Genomic DNA, 22,199 nt, shown 5'->3' with positions numbered 1-22,199 from the left:
AAGCGTCACCTCAACTGAGCAGGATTACAGACCACATGAGAGCTGTGACGTCTCACTGTGGTAACACTCCCAATACTGGACTATACTCCTAAACTTCTTTAGACGTAAAACTTTAGGTACACTTAAAAAAAAGGACATTTAGTGACTGCTCATGTTGTCTTGATCACAACTTTTACAAAGATACGTTTTGACCAATACCTCAGTGAAGAAATACTTTGGCACACTTGTCCCTCAAACACAACTTTAAACCGTTCATCAAAATGTATTCAATATATTAAAAAGCAAAAGAAGGTGACTAACTTTTTTAATAAGAATGGCCTTCTTTATCACATATTAGGGTCATATAATGGATTAATGTAGGCTACATTCTTACCAGCGTTGGTCCATAGTGTAGTGGCAAATACAAGTAATAAATAAAATACGTCACTGTGTTCCATTGCAACGATCTATAACTATTTTCAAAAGACCCTTACTTATATTTATGATGATGGTGTGTGTGTGTTAGTTGTTTTCAAAGCTATATAGAGTATTTGTATGTAGCAGGGATCAGACAGTTCCATGAGATTAAAGCTGCACTGAATCCATTCACACTGTAGTGATAACTGAGGAGGAAACACACACACACACACACCACACACACACACCACACACACACACACACACACCACCCACACACACACACACACACACACACACACACACACACACACACACACACACACACACACACACACACACACACACACACACACACACACACACACACACACACACACACACACACACACACACATACGCTCTTATAGTTTAGGCGGACATTGGGGGTAGAGAGGAAACACCGATGCACCGCGCGCAGGAGGGAGGGTCTCAGCGCGCCTAGTTCTCAGTTTCATTGACTTCTTCTGAAACTGAGATGAACTTAGTTTAAGGGGTTTTCTCTTCGGTTTCTTTGACTCAGCCTCACTTTTTCTGTGTGTCACACAATCCCAGAGCCTCGGGGTACCTCGTTTTACGCACAAGTCGGTTAACGGACCGAGGAGCAACAGGAGGTTTCCATCCAGCGAGTCACACCGGGAACAAGAAGGATTTAACGGAGACTTTGCGGACACACACTGCGGCTCTTTGGTCCCCTGTGCCCGGCACTGATCCAGCCTCTGCCCGTAGGATACCGAGTGGACCCACAGTCTGACCCGGGATAACTGCTGTCTCAAACGGGATAGAGGTAAAGTTAACTCGCCGTTAGTTATAGTCATATAACATATGGACTTAAATGAATGAGTGGAAAAGTTAATGAGGAAGGTTTTCAATCATAAAACAAACACGTTGGCTTTTTGTTCCTGTCTTAAACTTAATGTTCTTTTAATGGACTGCTGGTCAGATTGAAGTTAAGACATTTTTATCGACATAGCCTACATTGTTTGATAAACCAAATGATTGCTTACCTTTATGACTAATAAGCTTTTCAGAATACAAATAAATGTTAGTTCAAAATTCACTTAATGTCAAAATATCTCAAAAACTTTTACGATTTAGAAATATTGTTAGGAATATTTCAGTCCCCATGCAGGGCCGGAACAACAAGTTTGGGGGACCGCTGCAGAGAACTGATTTTGTCTAATTTCTTTGAGTTTGAGATATTCCTAAATAACAATTAAACTGTAGACACATCACTAAACAATTGAATAATTATGTTAGACTTTGTAATAGTCCTTTATGCTATGCTATGTGCTTAATTACCAGTTAATTATAATGAAAGTTACTACCAAGGTAACAGAACATTTTAGTAGGCTGTTGTCAAAGTACTGCTAGCCGCTAGTTAGCTTAGTTTAGCATAGTTAGTGTAAACAGGGTGAAACTGTTAGTTAGCCTGGCTCTGTTGGAACAAAATCCACCTAACAACCCCTCTAATACTTACTAGTTAGCACATTGTGTCTTTATAAAGCCAAAATGAGTAAAGCTCTCAATGCTAAGTCAAATAAGACAGTGATGCCAGTACAAAGGATTTTTGCCTATTGAAGATGGTGATGATTAAGCCAATACTGTCATACAATTTGAACATTTTGAGGAGATGTGAACAAATAGGACTGACTGATATACTGACTACCATATTTGATTGTATACAAATTAAGCAAACATCATGCAGCCTTGAAATTAGTGGTTAAAGATATACTGTTTACCACTATTTCCAATCTTAATGGTAAAATAGGCTAACCAGTCTCTGCAGTGTTCAATCAATGACACATTTGGTGTATTAGGGATCTTTAAGTACTGGACTAGAATGTTGCATTTTTGTGAGTGAGTATGTGAAGATGACGACAGAAAATCAAATTTTGTTTTGATTTGATGTATTGATAATAATTTCTCTCTTCTCTCTGGTGTCCCTGCAGTCTGTCCTCCATCATGTGTCCCTCAGCGGGCGGCATGTGTACGCTCTGCAGCCTGATCCTGGTTCAGATCCTGGTCCTGGTTTATCCTGCAACAGGATACAATCTGGATCAGGAGCACAGTCTGGAGTTCAGCGGCCCTTCCTCCTCCATGTTCGGATACTCAGTCCTGCTGCATCGTCATGAATCCCACAGATGGTATTTATCTACGTTTTTACCCTTTTTGATTGATTCTTGTTGATCAGTTATTAATATTTTACTGATCTGCCAGTGATCTACTATAAATCATCTATTAATGCTATATTGAGCTCATTTTGATTATTTATTCATTTTCTATAGAACCTCTGTTGATCTGCATGTTGATTCTCTACCAACCTTCTAATGACCCTCTTTTGCTCTACTCTTGACCCATCTTTAAGCCATCAGTACATTTAGATTTATTAAATTAACTTAATGGTGCTCTATTAGCTGCCTTCTTCACAGTAGGACTGTGTCTGTGCGTGTGTGTTTGTGTGTGCATGCTAATTAGCCGGTTTGTGTCAATGAGAGAAGCTCTTTGATGCTTCACACACAGATGCCATTAAGACACTAAGCAGACACAAAGACAGATCCTGTCTCTGTCTCCTTCTCTCAGGTTGGTGGTTGGAGCTCCGGTAGCAAATTCGACCTCCAATCCATCGGTCCGATCTCCAGGAGTTGTGTACCGCTGCAACGTCACTGCCGAGTCCCACCACTGCCATCCCATGCATGCTGGTGTGTTCCTGTCTGTTTGTGTGTTGTTTCTTTCCAGCCTTTGGAATACAAACATATTCATTACACATTGTGTGTTTGAGATAGAGCATTATCTATAATATTACCCATCGTAAAGGCAAACGTGTATGTGTATTTGCCAGACTGGACTTTCTGCATCATACAGTTAAAAAGAACACACCACAAACACTCTTATTTATTTTTTGGGACGTTGTTGGGCTGAACAAGACAACACTGTCAGCTTGTTAGCTGTAAAACACCACTGATTAAGCTGTGAAGGCTGCATGTGTGAAACTGTTGAATTTATGTGTGTGTGCAGACGTGCTGGGCTGTGGGAAGACGTGCGATCCAGAGAGTGATCACCAGTGGCTGGGAGTCAGTCTGTCCAGACAACCTGGAGACAATGGAGGGCACATCCTGGTAACACAAACACTTTCTCTCTGTCCTACACCTCCTATTGCTCCAGAGTTTACCAGCCATGTCACAAATGCTGGTATTGTTTTAGCCATATAAGTGTGTGTGTGTCATTATGTCGAAATGTGTCCTGAAGACACCTACAATTGTGACTACCACAGACGCAATGTTGAGTACTTTGCCAGGTGTTTGTCTGTTTTGTGACGCCAAATCGGCCCGGGGGCGTAAAGTGGTGGGGGCAAAGGTACCTTCGCTCCCCTGCTTGGACTACATCTATCTTAAAACTTGACCTTCCCATTTTCATTTCAATTTCACTTTAAATGAACACAAAACACAAAAAACACTTCTTCCTTTTGTATTTATAATACAACAATCCAACTTTGTAAAACAACTCACCGCTGTTCACCAGCAGTGACACAGCAAATCTATTTTTCCATACTTGTTCTGTAATGTGTGATTAAAGCCATAATTTAACATTTTCTCAATAGAGATGTACAGTATGTTTAACACCTGATAGGCTTTACTTCAACATACCAGCAATCTATAAGATCTCCATTTCTTGAAGAGACTCTAAATTTAGTGATGTAGCAACACTATTTACAGCAGCAGCAGAAGCAGCTGTCTCGTCACTGTCACTCATTGAGACAGTGAGTGAAAGATTACCAGGTTACATTTTGGTTTCAATCAATTACTGTCAGGTTGCCTTACTATACTTTACTAACTGTTTACAAATATTTACACTTTATGTTTATTTATTACTTCCTCATGAGGGATATTTACTACTTACCTGTTGGAATTTAGTTTGTTCATTTGCAAGACTTTATTTTATATTTTTATTTTAACTTTGACTATTTTATGTCTTAGATTCCCATTTAGCTCTTACTTGAAAAGATACATGTTTATTATTTATTACTTAAACTTAAAACTGGAACAGGGCTAAGTTGTTCCACACACACACACACACACACTCACACACACACACACACACACACACACACACACACACACACACACACACACACACACACACACACACACACACACACACACACACACACACACACACACACACACACACACCTCTGTCACAGTGTCATGGGTCACTGGAATAACGAGACTCTGTGCTTCTAACTTGTGATTGTGTTGTCAGTAATGAGTCCATGTGACATGTGTCTGTTTATGTGTGTGTGTTTATGTGTGTGGTTGTCTGTGTGTGTGCAGGCATGTGCTCATCGCTGGAAGAACGTCTACTACTCAAGGAGAGACGTTCAGAACCACAAGCTGCCCAACGGAGTCTGTTATCGTTACGGGAGCGACCTGAGATACGCCCTACCCTTAATCCCTTGCTACAGAGGTAAACACACATACATTACAATACAACAAGATTTGGTAACAAATAAGAAATATTATATCCTCCGTAATAATGTGTGACTATCCAAATGTTTGGTGCCTTCATTACAGTAAAGGAGACCCCCCTGCAGTCTCGCAATTATAACATTTGGGATCATAATAATAATTCCTTATATTTATTATGGGATCATGGCTAGGCCTCGGTTTATTCGTTAATATGTGTCAACGCTGCAGCTGTTCAGCTTCAAGAGCAAAACATTTGGGTTTTATCTTCTTATTATTTGTTCACCTTCACCTTTCAACATGTCTGTTTGTCTTTGCCTCTTACAGATTACCAGAAGAAGTTCGGTGAGGATTATGGGTCATGTCAGGCCGGTATTTCCAACTTCCTCACAGAGGTCAGTTAGATTCCTCAAAATCCTGTTTGTCTTCACGGTTTCCACCAGTAGACTGAATTATGTAGACAATTTGTATCTACATAATGACCATATATAGTAAAGCTTTAATAGAGATGTGTGTCACATGATATCAACTTGTGCTGTTCTCAGAATCTGATCATCATGGGGGCTCCGGGGACATCTTATTGGATGGGTTCAGTGTTGGTCTTTAACACGTCCAGTGGAGTGATGTCGGTGTACCTGGACGAGGACGCTAGATCTGTCAACTTTGGAAGCTACCTGGGTAACACATCACATCCTATACCTATTGAAGCCATTGCTGATACCAATTTATAACGTATACTGTTGAAGCCTTCCTTAAGAACCATCATGAGCTAAGCCACTGAGTTATTTAGGAAGTGCCTTATCTTTAATTTAATGACTTGTCAACAAATGTAGGAAAAGGTTTGGTGTAGAAATCTGCTTCCTTCTTTCTTCTTTTAACCAATCATCAAAGTCTAAGTCAACTTTATTGTCAATCTTTCAGTTTGTGTGTACAGACAGAGAGATCGAATTAGTGTTTCCCACAATCCAGAGGAATAAAAAAATACAAATATATATACAAATATGTATACAAATATGTATATACATATATACTGTATATACACATTCAAAACATCTATAGACACATTTATACACCTGCACACATTAAAATACATAAATAAAAGCACAACAGTCAATATATACAAAATAACAGTCACTTCTAAATCTGTGAATGAATATCATTATAAATGATTGTTATATAATGCTGGGAAGAATTGAAGAAAAAGTTACATAATGATACATTATTATAGGCCACATTGTCCCCAATTTGGTAAAACAGGTATTTCAATTTCTTAAAACATCTAAAATTCAGCTTTTCTACACACTCCAAGAAAACTTTGCCTGTAGAAACTCCAACAGTTAGACCGAAAGTGAGTTTCAAGAAACCAGAATGAAATGTTACTTACAGTAGGAGAAGCCTAAAACACAGGAAGACAAAAACACAAACACTTTGTCATGGAAGTTCATTTCAACACATGTGTGAGTGTATTTCCTGAGTCACCATGACCCCTGCACTCTCAGTTGTTGGGCTTTTCATGGTAAACAGGAAGCTAAGCACAAAGGTGTGATGTTCTTCAGATGAAGGTGTTTATTTTCTCTGAAAACATCTACGCTGTTCACACAGTGTCAGAAAACATAGACCGATGATCATAATGATAAGACTGAAGAGTTCATGATAAGGCGGTAACACCAAAACAAGCCTCAAAATATTGTCCCGAGAGTGTGCTGTCCTTAGTCAGGATTGTATGTGTGTGCAGCAGTTTCACTCGATGATCAACACAATTTAACAGGAAGTAACAGCTGACATCAAAGTAGGAAGTTCGGTTAACTTTAACCCCATTTGACAGCGGTGGTTGTGCGACTTTCTCTTACACACTCCAACACACCCACACACACGTATTCTTGCCTCAGCCATAACCACTACATGTCAAACCTAAACCAATAACCTTTTTGGCCACACTGGTGATGATAAACTAAAGGTGTTATATTTATTTCTTTTTTTATCTTAGTTTGACATTTTCAGTCCTATAATAATTAGTACAAACCTAATGCTGATGACTCATTAGCCTACGCTTGCTCACATTTCTAAAGGGTCACCATCCAAAAAGTTTGTGAATTTGTGGTTCAATCTTTTAATGTTCTTATTTACTTTTCATCTGCAAAATACTGAATTTGTGGCACTTTGTCCTGCTGCTGTCCAGGTTACGCTGTTGGAGCCGGAAACTTTCTGAGTCCTAGCACCGTAGAGGTAGTGGGGGGGGGCGCCCCAATACAACCAGAGGGGCAAGGTGAGACCCTCCTGTCTGTCTGTATACTTACTGCACTGAAAGTATATATGTTTAAATAATGTTTAAAGATAGCTTATTTTTTTTATAATGAATTATTTTCATTTTTTTTTATCCATTTGCTGCATTCCTGCAATACTCGCACAGCACTCGTTTATTTGATATTACCGCCCTAAATTTAAACGTTATCATATTTGAGCTTGCACTCTTTTATGTCTTAAAATTATTCTTCTGCTTAAATATGAGTGATTTAAAATAAATAAATTATATCGCATCTTTTTAATTATTTTCATTTTCGTTCCTAGCTTGTTTTCAAGCATTTTTTCACATCTTAACACTATTGAACGTTAATATACCTCCTCAATAGTCTCTCAAGTCTAAATAAATGAATATTCATATTTAATGAGCGTTGTTGGAGAGATCCCTAGATACAAGATTTGTTTTAGTTACTACTGCTTCTCTGTAACTGTTGTGCATATGACGATAAATAATTTCAAACGTGTTAGTGGTGTTAACAATGTTAAAACAGTTCCCACGTACCCTTGCTGGTGTTGTGAAAACTGCAGAGTTGTTATTGAGGATATGTAAATATTGGATGTTAAGTAGTTTCGATGCTTGATGTGTATTTGTTCTGTGCAGGTCTTCATCTTTACAGTAGACGACAACATGCTGCGAGTCGTCTCTGAAGTGTCAGGAAGAGAGGTAAGGAGCCACTTAGCATAAGCATTCTCAATTCCAAACAATGGTATACTTAGCATTTAGCTTGTGTGCTTTTGTTGTGTAGCTGGGATCTTACTTCGGCTCCAGTTTGCTGGCGGTGGATCTGAACGCTGATGGTTTGTCCGATCTGCTGGTCGGCGCTCCCATGGCAACAGGCGTCACCAGGGAGGAGGGGAGAGTGCATGTGTACATCAACCAGGGGCAGGTGGGCACACACACAATATAGTGTTCGTACAAGGTCTTGAAAGTTTGTGGATATAAACAATTTCTGTAAACTATCATTTAGATCTGAGGATTTAAGATTCTCGAATTGTGCTTGATATCACTCTTTAAAAGCTGTAAAAACCTTGATAAAATGTGTTATCACAAAACAATTCCATTCTACATATGAATATCTTCGAAAAGACCTGTTGTGTCGTCTGTTCTCACAAACTGACTCTGTCTCAGGCGAAGCTGATGGAGGCGGAGTTTCAGCTGAGCGGCAGCGACGCCTACGCCGCTCGATTTGGGGAAACCATCGCTGAACTGGGAGACATAGATGACGACGGTTACCCTGGTAATACCAATACTTCAGCTGCTCAAAGCAATGCTAATACTTTAACTATTCTCATTGTTAATATTACTGGAATAGATCTTCAGCTATGATTATGTCTGATGTCATTTATAACTGCAGTTTCTTACTACTACTCTACTTGAGTAGTTAATCAAAACAGCAAAAACTAAACAGAAAATAACAACAGAAAATCTAAAATAGACAACAATAAATAAATGTATATTTATTGTTGTCTATTTTATATATTTTATTTATATTTTATTTATCATTTTTATTTATCCGTCATACCACTGTTACTATTACTGCTGCTAACACCTTTGGAAACATATTGCTAACAGTGCTCTAAATCAGCTTTCTACTATATATATATATATATACTACTACTAACATGACTTAAAAAGAGTGTTTTACTTCTAATTCTGCTGCTTTGTAGAAGTTGCATTACTTTCTCAAGTTGTTTTATGAGCATTTCCACTGGAGCAGCTGGGGGTGCACGTTGCTGCTCAAGGGCACCTCAAAAGTACTAATTAGGGATGTTTAAGAGTTTCCGTTTGGCTGTCTGCCCAGATACAAATTACCCAACATGCTAGTAATACTACTACAATACAAGTAACAACCAAAAAAACACATAGTTTGTGTATTGTATATCTCTTGCCAAGGGGACACATCCCGCCACCAACTGCAGTAACTGCCACTTCCTGATAAATAACCTAACTGACTAACACAACGCCCTCACACTCACACTCACACTCACACTCACACTCACACTCACACTCACACTCACACTCACACACACACACACACACACACACACACACACACACACACACACACACACACACACACACACACACACACACACACACACACACACACACACACACACACACACACACCACACACACACACACACACGCACACACACACCACACACACACACACACACACACACACACACACACACACACACACACACACACACAGAGACCCCTCACCATTTGTGCGAGTGCGTGAGGGGTGGAGTGTGTTATTAAGGTAATTAAAACTGTAATGACAAACTGTTGCTGCTCTGTTACTGATCCTGCCTTCTAATCTGCCACAGCTAGATACAAAGATAAAAGGGTGTGTGTGTGTGTCTGTGCGTGTGTCCAGTAGCTCTTTCTTACTACCCCAAAAAATCTTCAAAGGACTTCAGGTTAAATATTAAATGACCATGCTGCTGTTTTCTCATGTTTATGTACTTATCCTGGATACTTTCATCCTGCTTAACATTTCCCTGCAGGGCCTTTCCAACACACACCCTTTGCCCCCTCAGAAATGTAGACCTGACCTCCCGGAGGATCAGTTGGGACCACACATAAACAATATGTAGAAAGTGTAAAATCTGTAAAACCCTGCATCAAAGTAGCTACATTCACTCATGGCTGCATGGAAGGTAGCGATTGCAAGTCCTCACAAGTACAGAAATCTAACCTGTGTTTTAAATGCAAGTCAATGGTTTTCAATATAGGCTCTATATACTTTCACAAATATACAATGAACTGTGCTTATCTTTTTGTGTGTGTGTGTGTGTGTGTGTGTGTGTGTGTGTGTGTGTGGTGTGTGTGTGTGTGTGTGTGTGTGTGTGTGTGTGTGTGTGTGTGTGTGTGTGTGTGTGTGTGTGTGTGTGTGTGTGTGTGTGTGTGTGTGTGTGTGTGTGTGTGTGTGTGTCTGTGATTAGATGTGGCAGTTGGTGCCCCACAGGAAGATGACCTAAGAGGAGCTGTGTACATTTACAACGGCAGGAAGGATGGCATCTCTCCAACTCCATCTCAGGTTATTATACATTCAAGCTCTTTTTAAACTAACCATATTTACATGAATTATTAAATGATAAGCTCTATGGAAAATGTTGATCAATGGTGTCTTATTTTGCAGAATATGAAATGTTTTAAAATAGCTTTAGTGACAACTATCACTCTTCATAAGAAACCTGGGTGTTCAAAACAGAGGGGAAATTGAGTAAATCAAATAATTTAATTAATATAATACTGAATCATTATTAGACACATTTAACCTGCTGTTTCCACCAAAACAAGGGGGTCATTTTTTTCACTGAACATTTTACAAGATGAGGACAATGACCAGCCTTATAAGATCATGTTCCAACCTGATTATCATTCTGATTCTGAAGATGAAATAAACAAACTTGTGTGTGTTTTCAGAGGATTACTGGGTCGACTCTGGGTCGTGACCTCAGGATGTTTGGCCAGTCGCTGAACTCTGGCATAGACATCGATGACAATGGCTATAATGGTAATGTTAAAACCACTGTTTCCTGCCACAACATCTGTCATATTGTACATTAAGACCAAGTTAAACTCTCTCTGTCTCTGCAGATGTGGCGGTTGGTGCTTTCCTCTCGGACTCCGCTGTCATTCTCAGGTAAAACCACACTGAAGCTTTGTGCTGAAACCAAAACCCTACAGTTGTAGTTCTGTTTCCTCTTATACAGGTGTACAGGAAGGAAACTCCTTTATTTAGCTGATTTGGAAGGATATTTTACAGCAGGGGAAGCAGGACATCCTACAAAAGAATAACCAAAAGTTTCATTTTATGCTGAGTAGTCGGATTTTCTAGAAGCCTTTAAATAATACAATCCATCTCAGTTTGTCCACACACTTTTAGCATTTGCTGTATCTGTTACTGTTGTCAACATGCTTTAATAATTTCCCCCAAATGTGTCCTGTGTGCTGTAGGACCCGCCCGGTGATTCAGGTGAAGGCGTCTCTGACTCTGCCTGAGCACATTGACCAGCAGGTGGCGCTGTGCAGAGAACACAAGACTCCCACCGTCTGCTTCAATGTGACCGTCTGCTTCAGTGTCAAGTCCAGACACTTCAAAGGGGCTATAGGTACAGTAAACACACAGATATTATGTTTATGTATTTTTTTTAAATAACATAAAGTGGTATGATGTCAATCTTAGATAAGCGATTTGATTTCTTGATAAATTGGTAAATGTGCAACTTTAATCTCAGAATTTTTAGATTAATTTATTTTGACCTACAACAGCCATAATTCACCATCAACTGTAGAGCTTACATTTTTTTTATCAGAAGTAGAACATAAAGGACACAACCTTCAATTATATGGAATATAAGACAATATATATATATATATACGACTTGCCAACTGATATCTATTTATGTTCTTCTGTCATCTTCAGATCTTCAATACAATTTGACCTCTGACCTCCTCCATAAACCATCCTTCCCTCATCGTTTCTATTTCCATGGTAACGGGTCATCCAATAGCACCAGGGGGCGTGTGAGAGCACGACATGGCCAGCTCACCTGTTCAACACACGTGGCTTACCAAAGGGTAACACACACTCACACATGAACAGACAGTAAACAAGGTTTTAGATAGAATAACATGTCGATTGCATTTGCTGTGGTGATGCTAACATAGTTTTCTTCCTCTTACAGAAAGATGTGAGGGACATTTTTACTCCTGTCAAGTTTGAGGTTTCCTACAGTCGTAGAGATACAAACACCCACAGAGCCTCTTCTAAAACCTTCCCCCCTTTGAAACCCATCCTTCAGCAGAGCGAAGGACACCAGAACACCATCACCAACCAGGTACAGACCAGCGCTAACGCTAACTAGGTAGAGCGACAGATAATCTATCAGTACAAGTGATTAAGTCAAATATATTTGTTTATTATATTGGAAAACCAAAGCCCTAGCTGCTTTGCTCTGTATGAGATGTTCAGAAATGTTCAGGTATCTTTGAGTAGTTTATTAACAATAAAAACCTTGTTTGCAAATACTTTCCCCAAGTTTATAGCTATTTACTAGTTTAATAGATGGCTTTGATCTATTCTGATTGCTACAATGATAACTAACCCTTCAGTTTCCTGTTGGAGCTGCGTCAGTGTCAGATCTGTCCGTCCATTATCAAACCGATCTGTGTTGAAGGTCAGGAAACAGCAAATCTAGTGCTAACCGCACACAGACAAACACAGACTTCCTGCTAATCCAGATGTGTTTACAGCTGCAGCACATTAACCAACATCAGTCAGATCATCCCATGTCCCACTGACTTATGAACAGAGCAGGGAGGGTTAACATGCAGGAATGTGCAGCTGGAGTTCTTCATTCACAGGAGTTGTTTTTCATTTTCATTAAAGAGAAAAACTGCCCCATTCATAACTATAATTGGTGAACTCTCTGCCTCCTTTTTCTCTGTCAGACTTGGTTTGCTCGCCCCTGTTCGCTGGTGAACTGTTCGACCAACATGCAGCTGTCGGCCCAACTTGTGCTGCCACAGTAAGAAACACACACACATGTTTTTGAATCATGAAAAAGAGAGATGAAAGGACAAAAACAACAGCATTATTGTATTTTATCGGTGCACCATAATCAATTCGCCAGGAGGTTATTCCCTCTGAGGCTATCACATGATGCTAATTAGCTGCTGGCTAGTTCAAGAGGATTCATGAAAAGCAACATCATTCACTTGATGTTGTTTTGCTGTTAGGTTCCTGGGGTTATTCGCTTGTGTAAGGACATCGTTAGCCTAGTTTAGCAAAAACACTAACATGACTCTTTCCAAATTTATAAAATACTGAAAATTGCAGTTTTTACATTTTTGTCTGTGAACAGATTAAACACATATTAGTATCTCATCAAGTAAACCAATATTTGTAACTGTTTAAAAAGACCTAAGAGTAGATTCAGATCAGAAAATGACAAAGCATTTTATGAGCTGCAACCAAAATCTACAAATTATGCAAAAATAAAACGTGACCTTTAATCGTGTCAATATGAATCTCTTGATTTAAAGTGTTTTCAGTCAAGGAGTTAACATTATTTAATCTCTGATACATTAAAGTGAGATTTAACAAATACACCAATGTTAGAAGTGATGGGCTCTAAATCAAATGTTGTCTTGCCCTTTAGTGATTGGATGTTCATTGGACTGAAACATCAATATTTTTATTTTGTTGTTATCAGTCAGCAGCAGTACTTTGCTCTCGGCTCTGGACAAACCATCATGGTGAAAACTTCCCTTCTGAACTCTGGAGACGATGCTTTCCTACCTCGACTGACGCTGCGTTTCCCCAACAACATCCACTACATCAAAGTACTGCAGAACGTAAGTTTACAGCATGCTGAACGCGCAGCTCGAATAAATGATCGGTTAATGGTTTTAAAGTTATGACCCTAAGATTTGAATCACAGTTGAAAACTCTAACCAACTTCAAAAACAGAATTTTATTAAACAGAAATCTTACAGAATTATAACTATAACAACACAAATGACTCATGTAACAAAGTAATCACAACAAACCCCATCTGTGCAGCAGGACAATGTGGTCAGTTGTGATGTCACACAGGAAGTCAACAGTACGATGGTGGGTGTTGACTGCAGCGTCACCAGCCTCCTCCTGCCAGCCCATGCCCAGGTAAACCTTAGCAAATCACACACTAAGTGAAATGATTGTATCACAACACTGATGCCATGTTCCCACTGCGCCAAACATATCAACTCGCCTCTTTGGTATGCAGGTACTTCAACCTTCAACTCCCCTCAGTTTTGGCAAGACTTTCAGCTGAGAGTTTACACCCACGTTAGCCAGAATTAGGCCCTGTTTTCCTATATGTTTTTGTCTAATTGACTTATGGGGACGACAATAGTGAAATTGGTGAAGTAGTGTGCGAAAGCCTCAAAAAAGTTACGATGCAACCCTGTGGGCGAATGAACACCCGTGAATTAATGACCACTATAAACGTTAGCTTTTACCACTTACAGGCTCAGATTGTTATTGACTGTAAAATAACTAAAGCAAAAGGCATGGCGATATCTCTATCTGGACAGACAGATATTGCACAGTTTTTGAGTAATGAAAAGACACTTGGCTAATATTTCTCCTCAGCCCAGTCTTACTGAAAACAGCCTGTACTGTAGGTCAAAGATGAGATCAAGTGTATCTGTACTTTTTTGTTCTGCAGAAAAAAAATTGTATGTCCTTTTGCCCAGTTGTGTTTTAAATGTTGCAATATCAACTGTGGAAATATCTGAGTTTCCTCCAGAAACAAGCAGAGCAGCAGTTTTAAGGTTGAATGCTTTTGTCCGCACACTGATGCAGCTGTTAATTTGAAATCACTGACACATTAACTGTTTCTTTTAGTTGAACATCAGCTTCCTGTTGGACGTCAATCCTAACAGCACAGCTGGTGACATCATGATTCACCTCAACACCAGCAGGTAAGGACACACCTCCGCTCAACTCCAGAGGGGAAGTTTCAAAACGTTTCAATAAAGCTTCCAAAGCTTTTATACCAAGTGCAACAATCACCATTTTTGACATCACAACTCTTGTACCCGTACATTTGTCTTTGAAGCAAGACGTAAGAATAACGTTTTAGATATTATTCATATAAAAATGTTCAACACATAATACATGCAGTGGTTATTTTGTTATTTAGTTATAACATTTGTATGAGTTAACTTCAATAAAAGTGTAAATTTAATGGATTCCTCTTTATTATTGTTTGTTTAGAAAGAAATGTAGAAATGCTCTGCTTTGTAGAGAAGAAAGGATCTCTCTTATAGCTGTTATTCGTACTGTGAATTTAGCAATAACAAAACATATTTAATGTTTCAAATCTCTTTTTCTAGCGATAACTATGAGAGGGCAGAGTATCTCCATGACAACTCAATGAGTCTCCTGCTTCCTCTAAAATATGGAGTCAACGTCAACATCCACGGGTGAGTTAGAATCGGCATACTATACTAAAAAACGTATTACTGTTACACAAGGCAACACATTAGAGTCAACAAACTTATAAATCATTAGATTATATGTTTTTTTTTCTTCTAGAAAATAGTTTCTGTTCTCTAATGTCTATCTCTCTGTCTTGCAGTTTTGTGACTCCCACCTCATTTGTGTTTGGAGATGAAGACACAACTCCGGTTGACTGTTATAATGAAAGATTCAACTACACATACAAGGTATCATTTTACTCTCTTCTCTGTAAAACTGCTCTACACAATGGTTATATTTCCCATAGTACAACACATCTTCTGAATGTGAAACTATTGTCCCGTTTAGACCAACCTAATCAACTTCCTTAAAACTACTCTATACCTCAATTCTACTACCGTTCAGAGGGGACATTGCTGTTTTAAGTCAACTACATTTGTTCAACAGTCACTTTAACTTCTGGTATGAACTGTATGTTGTTGTGTGTGTCTGCAGGTGTTAAACTCTGGTCCCAGCAGGTCTGTAGACACTGTGGTGGACATCGCGCTACCAAAGATCCTCGCACCTTACCGACACAGGCTGATGCAGGTGGTCGACTGGCAGGTACGTACAGAAGTCATTTTCAGTAAGTAATATCAGCAACTATCTGATCAAAGGAAGACTAGACGAGAACAAAAACAATGTTTTGAGCATTATATGCCACCTCGAACATTCATGGCAGTGATGGTTGGAGTAGAAGAAGCAGTAGAAATATGTTAGAAGCTGTGTTAATAGGAGTTGTCATACAAAAAGGTAAATGAAGTGTGTGTATTTATAATCTCAATGTTCTCTCCCTACAGTCCTCTCACGGTGTGTGTTCGATCAGTGACACGACTATTTCAGTCAATGAGGACTGTGACGTCCCTGAAGCTTCCTTCATCAAACAGATTGTTTTCTTCTTCTCCTCCACCTCCACCCGCAGAATGGTACACCAGACACACACACACACACACACACACACACACACACACACACACACACACACACACACACACACACACACACACACACACCACACACACACACACACACACACACACACACACACACACACACACACACACACACCATGTATACATCACTTCAGGGGACATTACATTGACTTACATGCATTTCCTGGAGATTGTAGGAGCAAACACAATAGTGGTGGCTTAAAGCCCACCTCTGCTCCGCGCCGTCCGTTAGATGAGCCTGGTCAGATTGATAAAAGAGGGAGTTCAACACACCGGCATAAAAGTTATAACAATAATCTGATTTTAATGGTAAAAAACACCAATACAAGTTTACAGAGTACTCCGGACTCCCAGTTCTACTGCTGTGCGATACAGGTATCGGGACCAGCCAGTCAGAAACAGGGGGGGTTTTGCATGACTACACAACAGTATATATGGATATATTTTTGAGGTGGACAGCCACTTCTTATCTTCCACCGGACCCAACTCCTTTAATTTCCCAGGGAAGGTTTCACACAAACTATTCTTTTAAAACAATCAAACATTGTACACAGATATATTGGTGCTTGGGATTATTCCCAGCAAGGACCTTGAAAAAAGAACATGTGTGTGTGTTAGTGAGGGAAAGTGGCGTATGTGTGTGTGTGTGTGTGTGTTGCTGATATCTGGGTTAAGGAGTTTATGTGTGTGTGCTGCATGGAGACAGGAGGTGTATGTGTGTGTGTCAGGGTCTCTGGGTCATGGAGTGTAAGTAAGAAGGTTTAGATATATAGGATTACTTTAAACAGTCCCAAATAATACATGTTCACTTCAATACAGTTCAAGATAATACCTGTTTACTTTAATACAGTTTAGAACAATATCTGGGTGCTTTAAGACTTATCCTAACCTTAACCATAACCAACACATGCCTAACCCTAACCCTTACCCTAACCCTAACCCTAAACCTAACCAAGTCTTCACCCTAAAATTAATGATTCCCCTCATGGGGACCTCCAATTTGTCCCCATAAGGGAGGCGAGTCCCCACACGTGACTGTGTAAACAGATTTAGGTCCCCACAAGTATAGTAATGCTAGGCCACACACACACACACACACACACACACACACACACACACACACACACACACACACACACACACACACACACACACACACACACACACACACACACACACACACACACACACACACACACACACACACACACACACAATAGAACATTACAGACTTATTTAAAGCAGCGTTCACTGGCAGACACTTGTACAAAGTGATCAATTGATTAAAAAGCTACAGCTAGGACTGGGTTCACTTGAGGAAAGAAGTCAACTACAAATCCCATAAAGCATCAGTGTAAAAAATCCAACCAGAAAACTTAGAATTCTGCTGACATGCAGCTAATGGTGGGTGAAGTCATGGGTTGATCTTTGTGGAATAAGGTTAAAGACCACCTTCAGATTTATTTAGCAGATGTGACTTATGTGATTAACAGTATCAGTGACGTTCTTGCTGAAAAGAGACTATACTAGATGAATTTACAGTTAAAGAAAACTTTATTATTTCGAACAGATTAAAAAAATAACAAATGTGAAAAACAGAATACCGTATTGTTAAAATACAGTATTTATCCACATTCATGATAATATTTATATATTCAATAAAAAAAAGTGTGTCCGAAAGGGAGCAGGACTTTTTGACTGCTGTTGCATGATGACCAATGTGATTTAGGTTTGATGAAGCATCATTTGAGATGCTTGTGTTGAAGTCAACCATCATCAACCCACCCACCTGATAATGTAATGACTTTATTCTTTTTCTATGTTTGTGCAGTTTTGTGCCCGTGGAGATGAGCTGTGTGAGCGGTTGGTGTGTCGGCTCGGTACCCTGGAGGCGGGAGGAGATGCCATAATCAAACTGGAGATCAGACTGAACCCAGATGTTTTACTGCAAGCTCCGGTAACACACACACACACACACACACACACACACACACACACACACACACACACACACACACACACACACACACACACACACACACACACACACAACACACACACACACACACACACACACACACACACACACACACACACACACACACACTGTTTTCAGACTTTTCAAATATAAATAACATTTTGAAAAACACAAAGGTTAATGGCAATGGCAATTCCATAGCTGGCCATAAAAAGACCACAAAGGCACTTTATGTAACAAATCTAAGTCTGATGTGTCTGTAGCCAATTATGTTTAATTATCTCAAATGCATTTAGAGAAACTGTTAAATGTCTCCATCTCAGGGTCGTCATGGTGTCATGAAGTTGGAGAGCACAGCGCTGATGTCAAACCCCAGAGAAAGCCCTCACACCGTCCTCATCCACGAACAACCAGCAGCACAGGTAACACACCTGGACACCAAAAACCCTAGAGTCAAACTTTACTTGTTCCCTTACTGTGCTTCTATCTCATGCATAATCCTGGGTTTAAGTAATAATCATATGTATAATTGTATTCAATGTATATTTCCAGGTGGTTGTTGAGGCTCTTTTTACCCAGAAACCCTCAACAACAGTAAAGGTCTTCATCATCGTCGTCAGTTTAGTTTTGGGTCTTTTGATCCTGGCTGCTTTCATCTGGTGTTTGTGGAAGGTAAATATTAGTTTTTATACACTGGAAGTATATTGCTTGTATGTTATAATATTATTTACTGATAAAACACAGCATATTGCAATTTAATGATACTGAAACTGCAGTATATTCTAATATAATAAACAGACAAATACAGGATATTGCAGAATGCTTTTTTGTGTGTGATTTTTTTTACAAAATGAAGTTCTGCATCCCTTCATTTAAAATCTGCAGAAAATCTTTGGGTGAATTAACTCATAAACTGCAGCTAACCACAGCATAACCAACGGATAAAGCACAGTGTATCAAGTTATAATTATTGTTATAGCAACACCAGCATAATTTTTAATTGTACCTCTGCGTCTCTGTCCACCTGTCTGTCTCTCAGGCCGGCTTCTTTAAGAGGGAGTTCCAGAAAAAGGAGGAGGAAGAGTTCAAGAGAGACAGCTGGGACTACGTTCCTAAAAACGACAAAAGAGAGAGCACTTCCTAACCCCCACTGTGACCTCTGACCTCAGGAGGGAGTTCACATTGTGACTGTGCAACAGATTCAATGAGACATGTGTGCTGATGAATGGAGTGCTGTGTGAAAATATGGCTATCCAATTCATCCAAAAGCAGTGGAAAGTTGCCGTTGAACACCGTCGGCCAATGAAATCTGTCCAGACTGAGTCAGCTGGTTTCAGACGTGACGCCCGTGTCACCGATGATAAAATGTCTCAAGTGAACACCTCCTGAACTTGACCTTTAAAACAATTTTTAATAATGTGCCTTTACAAATCCAGACAAGATCAAAGACTTGAAAAGAAGGCAGCAATGGATGGAGGATTAATAAAAGGGAAGTGAACCTGAATCAATCAGAAGGCCTCGGAGCTTCCTGGGATGCTGCATCACCTGTGACACTTATTGATGACCGCCATTTTGACTCTCTTAAGTTGAAAAAAACCAAAGGAAGAGACTTTCTGATGACCTTTGATCTCAAGGGATGAAAACCTGGCCTCTGATTGGCTCATCACGCCTCGGCCACACTGCCTACCTGAGCAGCCAGTGTGCTTTTGCTTTCACGCCTCATCAACTATAGAGATTTAAGTCTCATTTTATTTTCCTGCATGAGACAAGCTGTTCCTGTCAAAAACAACACATTTTATTATTTGCTCGTCATGGTAAAGCCATCCCATCAGTGTCAATTTCTATATTTGAAGAATAAGTATCAGTTAAAAAGTATTTATTTATTACTCAGCCCTTCCTCTTTCTGTTTATAATTAAAAGCCCTTCAAGGGTTTCTGTGGATCAAATCCCTTCAGGTTTTTAATGTCACATTTTTGCGAGACCATGTTGTGGAAATTGCAGTGAATTGCAGGCTCCATAAACTGGTCACTGAATACAAACTCAATGTAGAAAGAATGGGCTGCAGTTCAGAGAAGTAGCTGTCAGAGACATGATGAGGTAGACCGTGCATCGCTTTCTGTAGAACCTCCTTTTTACTGTGTACATTATACTTTTTATCTCATGGCCAACACTTTATGCACTGTCAACACACACACACACACACACACACACACACACACACACACACACACAACACACACACACACACACACACACACACACACACACACACACACCCTTGTCCAAACAAAATAAGTGATGGCAGCTGGGATGTGCTGGTTCACGGCTTTTACGTGTTTTAAAGCGGAAAACCATCACTTTGTTTTTACCCTTCAGCACGTTTTCACTATGGGATTTATTTTTCTGAGCTAATACCTCTTAAGGCTCTCAAGGACATTTATTGGCAGAATCACTTTACTTCAGAATTGTTGTTGTTGGAATTGCACGATTAATGGATTTGCTATTGGGGGGAAGAAGATCTCTGCAACATTTTTGGAACAACCTCGACTTGTTGTGACCAGCCCGTGCAAGTCACAAAGACCACCATTTTATTCAGGCACATTTAAATTATAGAGCGCTTTCTTTAGGATACTCAAAGATTATGTACACGAGAAATTAAATCATATTTTTTGGGGTGAACTGCTCCTAGATACAAACTAAACTATTATTGTGAAAATGCAGCAAAATATGCAACATGTTGAGTCGCAGGGTTGAATGTTGAAAGACTACTTGAAGTAATGTTTGATATTTAAAAATACTCAATGAATGCAGACATCGAAGCCAGCCGCTACCTTCCTTTATGTTTATTTCATACAAATGCACATCACACATAAATATCTTCTTAGTATTTAAATGAATGAGTATGTTTTTGTTTATGTGAAGTTGTTCTGCACTGGAGTCTCACTGCTTTTAGCAACACCTTTTTATTAAAATTAAGGATTTTCTATTTAAACAACAACTTGTATTGTTTTCATCATCATGATTACATCTGTTAAAACACTGCTTTGTCAGAATAATATAATAAAAAATGTTATATTCAAATATTACAGTCTTTGGACACTTTTGGCTCGTCGAGTCTGGTTCTGCTCATCTGTACAAAAACATTTAACATAAACTTTATATTTTTTTCTCACAGTGTTGGATTCAATACTTTTAACTTCCAGAAACTGGACAGGTTAAAACAAAATGAAAATTGTAAAAAAAAATAGGCATTAGTAAAATAAAGCCATTTGAGAAGAGCTTGGTATTAACATTTTGTAAAAATATTAACATTAATTTGAATAAAATAAAAAAATCTTTATCCTCTTCAGTCTGGTCTAGGCGTGAGAAACTTTACAAAGCACGGGTAGTTTGGAGTTAAAGAGAGCTTACAAAAGTTACGTTATGTTATTAAAGCTGCAGTTATAAAAACAAAACAATGCATGAAGTAAACAGGAAGCTGCAAAGCTCTGTTTCTACTTTGATTAAAGCTTCTACGTTAGTTCACATCGCGATGGAAACAGTAATGACCCAGAGAGGGCACTGTCAAGTCACTGTTGTTACCATGGCGATGTGTTTTTGTCTCTCTGATGGACTCAGATGCAGCTGCAGGAGACGGTCGACTCGGCCTCGTCCACCTCCTCCCCGTACAGAGTGATGAGCCGCGGGTGGACCCTGAACGCACCACGTACACAAAAATGCACTTTAGAAAAACAGTGTTCATTTAAAGCTGGGGTAGTAGGCAGTTTCTTTCTGCCGTCATTGGGTCTCGGAGAGCTGCAGGATTAGAACTGTATTTTTCTATTTATGGCATTTTTACTTTTTTTTGCCTTTTCCAGAAAACTGCCTTCCAATGGGAACCAATCAAATTACTAATATTGTAAAGATAATTATGGAATTGTTACCCAATAATGCCAAAAATGTACTGCCCCAGCTTATTTATCAATTAATAACTAGCTGCCACCCTGCTTCAGACAGTAATAATATTGTTGATAATGTTTATGTTGATAATAAAGATTTT

The 22,199-nt window shown here is 39.3% G+C and overlaps 2 protein-coding genes across 3 annotated transcripts in view; one reads left to right on the top strand and one right to left on the bottom strand.

The window, feature by feature from the left end:
• Positions 1-782: 782 nt before the first annotated feature.
• Positions 783-21,158, top strand: itga4 (integrin alpha 4). Its single transcript, XM_034213559.1, is given in 30 exon segments — positions 783-1,222; positions 2,388-2,582; positions 3,019-3,137; positions 3,454-3,554; positions 4,770-4,902; positions 5,229-5,296; positions 5,447-5,579; positions 7,081-7,133; positions 7,135-7,167; positions 7,804-7,866; positions 7,949-8,089; positions 8,332-8,440; positions 10,158-10,252; positions 10,642-10,732; positions 10,816-10,861; positions 11,176-11,330; positions 11,645-11,799; positions 11,907-12,059; positions 12,673-12,749; positions 13,437-13,578; positions 13,787-13,888; positions 14,615-14,691; positions 15,106-15,195; positions 15,351-15,438; positions 15,686-15,793; positions 16,030-16,155; positions 18,014-18,139; positions 18,484-18,582; positions 18,713-18,832; positions 19,200-21,158. Coding segments are annotated over 29 exon segments (3,090 nt in total). The 5' UTR covers positions 783-1,222; positions 2,388-2,400; the 3' UTR covers positions 19,305-21,158.
• The window catches only part of cerkl (ceramide kinase-like), a 21,621-nt gene continuing 20,410 nt past the window's right edge, over positions 20,989-22,199 (bottom strand). Inside the window, exons 14-15 of one of the 2 annotated variants that reach the window (XM_034213562.1) lie at positions 21,743-21,853; positions 20,989-21,290 (exon numbers count right to left, since the gene is read on the bottom strand). In XM_034213562.1, coding sequence (XP_034069453.1) covers positions 21,775-21,853 — 79 coding nt within the window. In that variant the 3' untranslated portion in view covers positions 20,989-21,290; positions 21,743-21,774. Of the gene's footprint in view, positions 21,854-22,199 lie in introns of both variants that reach the window. The other variant, XM_034213561.1, reaches the window with a different exon arrangement.

The sequence above is a fragment of the Gymnodraco acuticeps genome, unplaced genomic scaffold, assembly GCF_902827175.1.
Source record: "Gymnodraco acuticeps unplaced genomic scaffold, fGymAcu1.1, whole genome shotgun sequence".
In the NCBI taxonomy this organism is placed as follows: Eukaryota; Metazoa; Chordata; class Actinopteri; order Perciformes; family Bathydraconidae; genus Gymnodraco; species Gymnodraco acuticeps.
Note: the sequence above shows the minus strand (reverse complement) of the source record. Positions and strands in the feature narration are given on the sequence as shown.